The 12,063-nt window shown below is 43.1% G+C and overlaps 1 protein-coding gene across 1 annotated transcript in view; it reads right to left on the reverse strand.

Moving 5' to 3' along the window:
- ITPK1 (inositol-tetrakisphosphate 1-kinase) overlaps positions 1–12,063 on the reverse strand; it is a 74,386-nt gene that overhangs the window by 58,731 nt on the left and 3,592 nt on the right. The window contains exon 3 of the mRNA XM_009895488.1: positions 95–212. Within this exon, the coding sequence (XP_009893790.1) occupies positions 95–212 (118 nt within the window). The remainder of the gene's footprint in view (positions 1–94; positions 213–12,063) is intronic.

The raw sequence follows: 12,063 nt of genomic DNA on the forward strand, positions 1-12,063 counted from the left end.
CACTGCTTCAAACCTCACATCCAGCCTCCAGAAGCCAGATGCTTCCTTCTCTAGTCACACTAAAAGCCTTCAGGGAGAGCAGGAATTGTCCTACCTTGCATGTATGCCTCTATTTGCCGAATTAGCTCATAAGACTTGGATCGGTCCAGAAGTGTACGAATAGCCGGAAGAGGGTCCAGGATAATGGTTTCTGGATGAGCATCAATATACTCCTGCAACAAAAATATATAACAAAACGAAAAAAAAAGTGGCATTAGGTTGGCTGAAGAGTGTGGAAAAACAAGGAGATGAGGAAGGCAAGAGACGATGTTAAAAAGTTCAGTATCCAGCTTCTTTTCAAGGGGAGGCAAATGGACATTGGCAATGCAGGAATTCACCAGACATCCAGACACTGACATTTGAAACAAACACAAATGTGACAGCTAACTGTTCTAGGATAGCAAATTTCTCCTGCAGACTCACCATCAGCAATGAAACCTGTGCTGCAACCACATCAACTCAGAAGGGAGCCAATGGCCACGTGCCACAGTAACAGCTGTGAGCAGGGCTGAGAAAAGCAATTAGAAGAAGAAAGATGACACACTGCTATCTTGGGGTCAGCCTTGCATTGTATTACTGCCCGTGAACATCACAACTGTCTGAACTAAGCTCAGAACTACATCTGGGTTCTTTAATTTTGTTATTATTGCTGTCCTCTAGCTGGGCTGAAGACACTGTTAAGAGCTGGCTGATAGGGCTGGAATTTTTTTTTGGCAGAGCTGAAGAGATTACTGCTTCACTGTGTCTTCATTGAGTTTTGAAAGCATCTATCTTGCTACTTCTCTAAGTTCATACTCTCCTCTCCTGACTACAAGAACAAAGCAAAGTTAATATTCTCATGGATCTTCATCTCGGGAACTCAATTCCCCATTCCCTGAGGTCATGACTGCACTCCTGTATCTTGGCCATGAACACAGACACAGTTGCCAAGCATTGCCCTTGCAAACCCAACAAAGCTTCCTTCTGTTTCTCAGAACAGAAGCTGAGTTCCTTCATCATCGCCCCAACCTGGCCCCATAAAGCCAACGGGACAAACAAGCATCCATCTTACCCTGTCCAAAACCAGAAAAAGTTAGCACCTGCCTTTGTTTTACCCAACTTCCCAAAGCCATCTTTATGTTTCCACTCATTTCTTTAAATCCATTCATGCAAATGCATGGTAAACGCTCCTGCAAGTAATGGACTTCCATGAAGTCCTACTTCCTGTTCCCAGCAAGTGATTTCGCTCCAGACGCTGTCCGGGAAGCAGACTTCCTCCCCCAACTCCTCCTAGCCCTGGCAAACTGTTGCTTTCTGCTGACTACATAGTCTGAACTGATGGCTTGCTAAAAGGGGATTATTCTTTGGAGGCTAAGAGGATCCAGCATTGGGGTTTAATGAACCCACTGCATCACCCACAGCACACAAGCAGCTTTCCTTCACAGGGCGGGAGGCACCCTTCAGTGGCAATACATGTGTCTGACGTACTTAATAATCCCTGCAGAACACAAAGAGTGAATTTCCCAAAGACATGCTCAACCTTGCTGCCACTTGGGAAAAGCAAGGGACAGAGCCTTTTGCACAGTCAGTCATCAAGACTGCCAGACCCAGCTGTTGTCTCATCCCTGCAAGTATGGCCTGGATAAAAAGGCTCTTTGGCTTACTGGAGCAGAAGCTGGGTTCATTTCAAGTCATTAATACCCACAACATAGAGAAAACAGTTTTCGTGAGGCTCCTGCCCCCAATGCTTCCAGAGTACTCCAGTAGAGCAGTCAGCTTTAAAAAAAAATATATCTCTTCTGTATTTGAAAGAGATAGAGTAACTTGTTACCTAATGCATCTTAAACACCTATGTATGTCTATGCATACGTGCCCCTTTACGCAGAAGCTAAAAGACACCTTGTGGAGGTAGGATGATCCAGTGATTAGGGCATTAGCTTAAACTTGCTGATCATGAAACTGTACTCGAGTATCTCAACACATCTAAAGCATAACAAGATAGCTCTTTTAGCCTCTCTATGCCTCACCTCAAAAGATAGGGAGCTACCATAGTGTGCGCCTTCATGAGCGCACCAAGAAGATGAGGACATTTCAGACAGCCAATACCCTGGTGGGGTGGTGGGTAAGTACGCATCGTAACCAGACTGAACAAGCCACAGCTCCAAAACTCTGCAGAGATGTGACAACAAACGCCCTGCAACGTTGCTGATCCATGTACTAGCTCTTCCTTCCACGCTGTGGTGGCCACCCCTCTGCCTCGACTGGTGTCTGGTTCCACCCTGAATTCAAGCTCCCCATACTTCCATCCTTGCCCAGCCCCAACTCTGTACATACTAATCCTTCCCCTCACACACACATTCGTCCTGCCTGTGGCCTCCATCCCCTTCAAGGAGGGAATGATTTTTCCCTTTCCTAGCTTCTTGTGCACCTTCCCAAATCTTCCTGACACTCACCTTGGCATTGAGGACTGCCCTCACTTCCTTATGTTAGGTGTGTTCCACTCGTTATTTTTGCTCATGTTGCTCTAAGTATTTCCAGAGGGAGCCTTGCTTTTTTATCCTTTCTGTAAGGAAGTTCACAGTGCTTTATTTATAATAATAGCTCTAAACCGTATTAAAAGATCATCCAAGCAGCAAGTTTGACATGGCATAACAGAGTTTAACAGGAATGAAGGCAGCATCCCGAGGCCATTCTACACAAGGCAAGGCATCAACAGAAGCGAGCATCTTAGCTGACTTTTCCGGTGACTGATTTCTCATCCTGTTGCCTTAAGGAGCCTCCAAAAAGCTCTGTAAGGCAAACATGAAATGACCTACAAAGATGAAGGAGGTGGGGGCTGTTTTCCAGCAGCCACTTAGAGTCTGGAGGACTTAAACTACTCTAATATCAAGAATAGCACTGAGTGCGAGGCAAAAGCCCCTTCACACGCACACAGAGGAGCCTGAACATGAGCTTTCTCAGAAAAAGGAAATTTCTCGGCATCGAACCTGTTTCAGCTACTATTCTCCAGCTCTTCTCCATTTACAGGCTTAGGTACTTGGACAGCCAGAGGGCACAGGAATGGCAAAACTCAGAGACTGTCAGCAAGGCAGTGAAGATCTGCATCATCTGAGTAAAGGAAAGGACTGGGACCTGACGTAAGTGTCTCCTAGAGTTAATCTGGGGACGGGCTACAGATCTCTTATTTTAACTGAATCCAGAAACCGCCTCCCCTTTGAAGCGAAGGAGTCTGTCAATGCAGAGCAAGGTCAACGCATTCGTATAGTGCATCTCTATTTGAACAGCCTGTGGTTAACTGCTGAAGCTGTTTAGGGGACAAGAGCATCAAAATGCACTCAAGTGCTTATAATGCTGCATCTCTTCTCACGGTACTGTGTGTCGCTTGGATTTCCATCACAAAGCATTAACTCTGCATTCAAAAACAGAACCATCAAGTCGCACCAGGATCCCCAAAGCAAATCACCCAGGCTCCCCTTGGGCATGCCACCACTTTCCCAGTCTTCCACACCAGTACATCACCAACACATGCAAAAGAAAGAGTTCCAATACCTATGCACAGAAGACTACTTAAAATAAATAACTGAAAAATCCAAACCTTAACACCAATTCCCCACAACAGGAAATTACAATAAGAAAAATCAATTTTGTTAGCTTCACAGGAACAATTATGGTAGCCGATGTGAAACCTTTTACAAACTTTGATTCTTTACTAGGAACTGCTGCACACTCAGGTGTCACATTTTACTGAATATATAACTGTGAAGACCACTTAACAGATTGGAAAACTCTTGATGTAGCCTAAGTAGGAGCACTCTTCCCATAGCACAGAATGGCTCTGCTATCAGAAATACGGATCCGGATGACCCTGAAGGGTTTGTGTCTAAGAATTTTGATAGCAGATGAGCTATTGTAGACATGAACTTGAAAATGGAGCAGTTGCAGAAGCAAAAGAGAAACACTGAAGCCAAGAGATGGCTTTCAGTACAGCACAACTTTTCAACTTTGAACATTCAAATCTTCTCTGGTCATTCCAACAAAACAACTGTGCACTCTCCTTTGGTGGGTTTACCAAAGACTGGTATCCAACAGCAGATTCCAACAGCCAAGGCAACAATCTGGAGGATATTCAGGCTTTCCAACAATATTTTGAAAGGGCTCTGTCCTTGGGCTGCAGTTCAGCTTGACCCAGACAACATCTATGTTTCCCTCTTCCTAATCTTTGACATAATAAAAGCAAACAAGAAGAAACAAGGACTTTTAGCAGATCTTCCTTTGTTTGTATTCCAGGCTTGGCATTCAGTCATGCTCTGTACCAGCCCTGTTACTGGCAGAAGGCCAGCAATGAAACTTGAAATCAAAGAGAGACCAAGTATTTCATGTTCCCTATTAAATACCTCTGAATATAACCCAGAGATTTAAAAAAAAAAACCTTTTTTTTTTTTTTTAGAAGTCTGTGTAGAGATGAGGACAGAGTTGTCATTTTACCCAAAAGGGTAGCTAATGCTTTTTTTTATATGTATATATTTTAACAGAAAGTTGATACAGTATCTACTGCAAATATTAGGTCATTAGATGATAAGAGAGAGTCACTGACTCATTGACTTGATTTTATTACTAAGTAATAAAACTTCTATAATCTTTTGTTTAAACAGAAGTTCCGTATTAAAAAAAAGTTAGCAAATGGAACAATAACAGCATTTGGATTTGTGTTTTCCCCATGTACAGAAACATGAAGATGACCGCTTGTAACAACAGATCAACATCTTCCAAGGGGGAAGCAGAGAAAAGACACACACAAGCTTGTCTAAAGAGTATGCATCGGATTCAGACTTAAAAGTTCCTTTTTGTTGTCTTGGGCTGTGATGGTCTCTTTTCACAAACACCTCCTTCCAAAAGAAAAGGTATAGGCAAGTTGGATCTTGAACAAACACTCATCTCAAAATCGATTGTCTCTAAATCTAAAAGAGATTCCTGCAGCAGCTGGGAGGGATGAGGGGGCGGCAAGGGGAAGTGGGGACGGAGCTTTTCTCTTACATTTCTGTTCACTGTACATCTCAAAGCAACTGAGTACTCAGCTTCCCTGTCTTGCCTTCAAAAGTCCACCACTGCTTCATCTTGCAAATACCTACACAGAAAGCTACCCTACCAGTTAGCACCTGAATGACGAATTTTTAGTTAATTTTGCCTGCTTATGAGGCTCTTCCAAGAACTGTAACACAGAATTATTTTTCAGGTGGGAAAAACACAGGTATTGGCCTGTGAATTCAGGTGCAAATAGATCATTTCAACTTGTGTCTCACCCTGTCCCCCATCACCCCATTAAGAAAAAAATTACTAAGATTTGATAGTTTCCTTTGATTTTTCTCTTGCCTTTTTCTCAGCAGAGCACGTGAAATTTGAAATCTGCAAGTATTTTCAGAGTACAAAGATGAAAACCAGGAGCAGAATGAGCTAGTATCTTAAGGGAAAAAAAAAAAAAAAAAAAAAAAGCAGCATTCAAAATCCATTGGCATAATCTCCATGAGGATGCACCCAAATCATCTTCTCGCAGACAAGACTTCTGAAGAAAGCAACCAGTGCAGCAAGAACAATGCACTTCTCCCCTTCCAAGTAAGCGCAATCCCCTAACTCCCTCCCTTGCAAAATATCCCCCTAATTTTCCTTCCTCCCAGTCCCAAACCTTTCTAAGGAAGCTTCTGAATCAAGAATAGAAGAGCCATTCCTGGACAACTTCAGAGTGGGAGAGTCAACAGTTGCTGAGTAGGGGGGGAGGAAACACTTTAAATTTTCATCAAGGTGATAGCAGAAGCCTAGGCATAAAACCGGCTTCTGATCTATCTTTTTAAGCAGGCTAATGCAAAGAGAACCAATTTAGAAAATGTTCTGAAAGACAAATTAATAACCCTATTGATTTTCCATCACTTGAGCCATCATTTTCAATGGAACAGATGAGTATGAAGCTGCAACGAATGAAGCTACTCAAGTCCCTGCACAGCTATGACAGGCAGCTGCTCAGAGAGTATTTTCCTCTAATCAGAGTAAAACAAAGATTCCCCAGCCAATGTCTTACACAAGCCAAACCATACTCACTTTTGAAAGTCAAACTTTTTCTAGAAGGCAGGAACTGGGGTAGTTTGGTTATCTTTCTTACCAAGAAGGCAGGAACTGGAGCACCAGCAAGTGAATGGGACCCTTGGGGACTATGCCTCTTCCCACCTGACTTCTCTCCATGTTCCTCTGGTCAAGAAGGAACCACAAAGGGAATTTTTTACTAGACAACAAATAAACTATGTTCAATCAGTTCAGCCCAGTGTTACAGTGGGCAGGAAGGGAGACTAATCATCATCTCTACAAATAATCATCACCCCAAAACAAGGATCTAAGTGTCCTATGAAGCAAATGGAAAGATTTCTCTACACTTCATGCTCTACACTAGGTGCTGCATGCAGTCTTCATTTCGGCTCTGGATGAGATCACTATGCACTCATCACCGATCTTCAGGAGCACCGATCTCCAGTTGGATCCACACTGATCTCTAGCATCCACCGATACTCTCCTGAGAAACTGTAGTCCAGACCATATCCAACTAGCATGAACATCTCAGAAAATTCAACCGTAAAGGTCTTCTGCAGCTGAAAAGCACACTGGCAACAGGCAATTCCTTGCCTTTTTCAGTCTCCTGTAACAACTATTTTTTACAAGGCAATTGAGAACAGTCATTAAACAGCAAGACAAAAAGGGCAGGTTAAGAAGCTTCCTAGTCCATTAGCAGTCTCCACCAGACTGTACAACAGTTCATCGCAGACTCCAGAGAGCAGGCACACAGACTCATGTAAGTGTGAAGCCAGTTTCCTCCTCAGCTCTTGCAGATGAGATGGTAAAGGCCTCTACAATACAGCTCTTAGAAAAAGTTATTCTTACAAAGGTCATAAATGTAGCCTGGGACATCAGACATCTCCCACCAGACCAGGTTGCTCAAAGCCCCATCCAGCCTGGCCTTGAACACCTCCAGGGATAGGGCTTCCACAACTTCCCTCGGCAACACGTGCCAGTGCCTCACCACACTCAAAGTGAAAAATTTCTTCCTGATATCTAATCTAAATCTCCCCTCTTCCAGATTGAAGCCACTACCCCTTGTCATATCACTACATGCCCTTGCAAAAAGTCCCTCTCCAGCCTTCTTGTAGGCCCCCTTCAGATACTGGAAGGCTGCTATAAGGTCTCCCCAGAGCCTTTTCTTCTCCAGGCTGAACAACCCCAACTCTCTCAGTCTGTCCTCATAGCAGAGGTAGTCCAGCCCTCCGATCATCTTTCTGGCCCTCCTCTGGACTTGCTCTAACTGGTCCGTGTCCTCTTCTGCTGAGGACTCCAGAGCTGGACGCAGTACTCCAGGTGGGGTCTCACCAGAGCAGACTATAGGGACAAAATCACCTCCCTCGCCCTGCTGGCCATGCTGCTTTTGATGCAGCCCAGGATACGGCTGGCTTTCTGGGCTGTGGGCAGACATTGCTAACTGATGCTGAGCTTCTCATCAACCAACACACCCAAGTCCTTCTCAGGCTGCTCTCAATCCATTCTCTGCTCAGCCTGTATTTCTGCTTGGGATGGCCATGACCCAGGTGCAGGACCTAGCATTTGGTTCTGTTGAACTTAATGAGTTCTGCATAAGCCCAACTCTCAAGGCTGTCCAGGTCCCTCTGGATGGCATCCCTTGCCTCCAGCACGTCAACTGCACCACACAGTATGGTGTCATCACCAAACTTGCTGAGGGTGCCCTCGATCCCACTGTCCATGTTGCCGCCAAAGATGTTAAACAGCACCGGTCCCAGTACCAACCCCTGAGGAATACCACTCATCACTGGTCTCCACTTGGACATCAGGCCGTTGACCGTGACTCTCTGAGTACGACCATCCAGCCAATTCCTTATCCACCAAGTGGTCCATCCGTCAAATCCATGTCTCTCCAGTTTAGAGACAAGGGTGTTGTGTGGGACAGTGTCAAACGCTTTGCACAAGTCCAGGCAGGGCTAAAGGGCTTCTCATATTAATCTCAAAAGGGAGTTAATGCCATTTCCTTTAATTTACAGCTTGCAAAACAAAAACTTAGGGATGCAAACAGGATAGTCTAGATCACATAATGAAACTGTGGAAAAGCATATGACTGAATCCGCATTCCAGGATCCCCTTTTAATTCTTTAGGCATTACATTGCACTTCTTTGCAGGAAGATGGCATCCTCAAAAAGCACAGATATACTAGATAATATGGTGTTTAGTGTACAACCAAGAACTAACGGCAGGGAGAGAAGAAAGAACATCAAGTTCTCCTCTAACATTCTTGGCTTTTTTATTATTTTCTTTTGCGGTTAAATTTAATATTCCTAAAAATGAAGGCCTCGAAGGCACCAGCCAGCTGGATCCAACCATTTCACAAGAAGAATTAAGCAAGTTTCTTAGTGTAGCCCTGCAACAGCCTCTCTAGAGTCTGCCTGGCTGAAGCTTGCCACTGTGAACACAGCAATGCTAAACTGGAATTAGGCAGCGTGTTCAAAAAAGACCAAAGCCACCATCAATAGGGACATGTAATGAAGATGAAAATGTAGAGCAGTCCTCAAAGCATGAGCAGAATTCACCACCATCTTCTGCACAGAAGACATTGGTATAGGACAATGCTCTCTATCCATGGGTGCTTTCACCCAATCTATTTCCTTCTTATACACTTCCTACTGTTAGTTGAACAAGTTCAACCATATTTACCAATCAAGTCAGGAGACAGGGAACTATTTCTTCTCCATCTAGCTTGCTCAGAAATTTACCCTCACTTCCATCTATCTCTACTACTTGAGCTCTGGAAAAATATATATTAAGCATGCATTACTGTAGAGAGAAGTTTTCTAACGAGACACTTGTGTACCGATTAACAGAGCTACCAACAATTAAACAGTGCTGACTTACACGCAGCATATGTCCCAGGGATGTAAACAATCCCTTTGCTTTCTACAACACTCGGCACACAATCCAAATTTCCAGTATTATTAAAAAAATACCCAACAAACGTTTCAACTTCCCATCAGCCTACTGCAAATTAGCTTCACCAGAACCAAAGTATTATTTTTGCTTTAATACTGATATTTACAGGAAAATTATGAAGTCCATTATTAAGAAATAGGGACCAATTTATGAAAGGGTGGTGGTAAAATGAGGCACAGAAAGACATAAGTGTTCTACAGCAACAAAATAGTGGCAATGGTAACAGACAGAAAACTGAATTTCAACACTGTTATGTAGTCTCTGAATTACAGTTATTTCTGTTTCCTTCTACTGTAACCCAAACCTGTTCCAGCCCAATTTGTTTCCCCTTTTGTTCCCTCTTATTCTTAGAAGGCAGCAGACAGGTCTGCAAAAATACTTAATTTAACTGAATGCTCTTGTGCTGTGCAGGTATTTAAATCAATTTATGACTATGCAAATCCCACAGAAAGAATCTGACATGCTGTATCAAATACCTCTGTCAGTACTCTTGAAGGTTCCCTGGGATCAGCAACTGTTCTCACCTCTCCACATTAGTTAGCAAGAAGCATATCCCCAGTTGAAATCCATGGCTGTACATACTATTATACATACTATCAATCTATTACTGTACATGCTGTACAAGATTAAGGCCATGCCAACAAAAGATTCAGGCAGAGGAGACAGGGGAGGTGATGTTAACATAGGTGAACTTGGCAGTACGGGAGAGAAGAGCTGGGTCAGGAAATACGGAGAACACTACGATTTGTTTGCCCCAAATCTTAAGGGAAGGTTTCTTACTGGTTTCCTTCAGAGGCCACTAAAAAGAAAGCTCTGCGATTTCCAAGATTAACAAACATAGCAAGAGCTGCAGCACAGTCCTAAAAAACAACACAGCACAGAGATGCTATTATGCAGCTTCCTTTAACAGGGAATCACCTTGAATACGGTGACACTCTTGATTTATTCTTTCTAATGGGATGGAGAGGAGAGGCAAGGCTGAACTGTTGAACTTGCACACAAGGCTATTCAAATAAATAAACTAGGATTTTAGGGCAATATGAGTTTGGTTGTTTAGCTTTTATTAAGGCTATGATTTAAAACTGCAACAAGTTGCTCCACGGTTTTAACAGAGGAGGAGTTAACCAGCCTGAGAGACACATGGGAATGTTTCAGTAAATTCACCGTAGGACACGGACAACCACATCTTGCAAAACAGCACTTGCGGTGAAACGGAAGCACAACACACTGCCTCCGAACTTTGATCAAGGGCACAACCTGACAGGTGAGCCATACAGGAATGACAAGGAGGCACGTACACTAATAGGTGGCAGCTGGCAACAGGCACATAACCGGAGGGCTCCCAGTGCCACATACAACAGTACGTGGGATTTGAATACAACCATTTCTCAGCCGCTCTGAAATGAGGCAGCTCAAGTGAGATTTGCCAGCAGTAGCAAAGGTTGTAACTGTCCCAATAAAAATACCTCTGTAAATCAGGGGTCTGCAGCCTTTTCTGATGTGTCTATCCACCAGGAGCGCGGACTGCCCTATGGAGGATGTATGCCTCCTGGGAGCTTACCTGGTTTTCTCATTAGTTTGGCTGACGCCTTCACAATAGTCAACAGACTCCTTCCTACCTGGCCAGCTCCCCCCATATCCCAGTCTCCTCATGGTTGAGGGCTCAAGAAGTCTGAGAGCAAACAGCCACTGAAATTTATACTTAAACCAAAGAGCCCTTCAGCTTCCATCCCGAACTCAGGCTCAGAGCCTAACACGCTGCAGGAGAGCACTCCTCTAACCGCGGTCAGCTCTTGAGGACTGTGAAGACAGCCCTAAGCACACAGGTTGGACTTAGCCTGGAGGGTGAAGAAACAGCACCAGATGAGGAACCCCGAGGACTGTGAAGACAGCCTTAAGCACACAGGTTGGACTTAGCCTGGAGGGTGAAGAAACAGCACCAGGTGAGGAACCCCTAGAACTGAAGTACTAGAGAAGCCATAAATAGTATGACCAAAAGGTCCGGGTGGTAAAACCAATGCCATCACACATGACAGCAGCAAACAGATTCAATAAGCCTGACAGACAGGCACAATTTCCTCAAGTTTTGCAAAGATTTTGCCTACGGTCTCCTGTTCCTGCCTCTGCCATCATGTACACTTTGGAGAAAAAAAAAAAAAAAAAAGTGGAAATTTAAGATCTCTGCAGAAGGCAATTCTGTGCCGAAACTGAATTATATCTTACTTTCTGAAAAAACTCCAAGCTGCACTATATAAAATACCTTTTTCCTGAGAAAAGCATAGAAAATGGAAACAATAGCCTCACATACATTTCTCATTTTTATGCTGTATTAACTGTTATATGCAAACTATTTATAATTTCTAAAAATTTAAATCAGTAATTTCACTTCAAATAGTCTGTGGTTAAAAATATGCTGTATTTGATATCATCATCTGAAAGAAAATAAAATCTGTAAGATCAGCGATATGTTTTAACTTAATAGCTCTGTAGAATTTGAGAATTTTAGGAAAGACTTTGGGTGGGAGGAGTTGAGTTCTTGGTTTGTAGTTGCAGTTTTGATTGCGTTCTAATTTTTTTCATAAGGGGATGTTTCTGTTGTTGTTTTTAGGCCACTGCGTATCTGTTCAGGTGATATTATTGTTTTCCAAGTGCTATCAAAAAAAGATGCAAGTACCTGAACTAAAGAATAAATGGATATTTATCCATAATTATATATGAATAATATATCCATATATACTGCGCTTCTGACCACTCTCAGAATCTAGCCCACAAACTCATTAGATACAAATTCTATTTTCACTGAGATTCTCTAACTTAAGTATCTTCAAAAACAAAGCTTCAAAATTTAACCTATACAAAAATAATGGATTCAGTTACCTAAACGGTATCAAAAGTAGACAGAATAATGTGAAGGTGTGATACTATGATTACTTTTTATCAGAGTAAGGGATTTAGCTTTAGCAGGTCATTTTACCTCTACCAGCCCACTAAGTCCTCAGCCAAAGCTAAGGCTTACC

This window comes from Charadrius vociferus, unplaced genomic scaffold (genome assembly GCF_000708025.1).
Source record: "Charadrius vociferus isolate BGI_N301 unplaced genomic scaffold, ASM70802v2 scaffold140, whole genome shotgun sequence".
NCBI lineage: Eukaryota > Metazoa > Chordata > Aves > Charadriiformes > Charadriidae > Charadrius > Charadrius vociferus.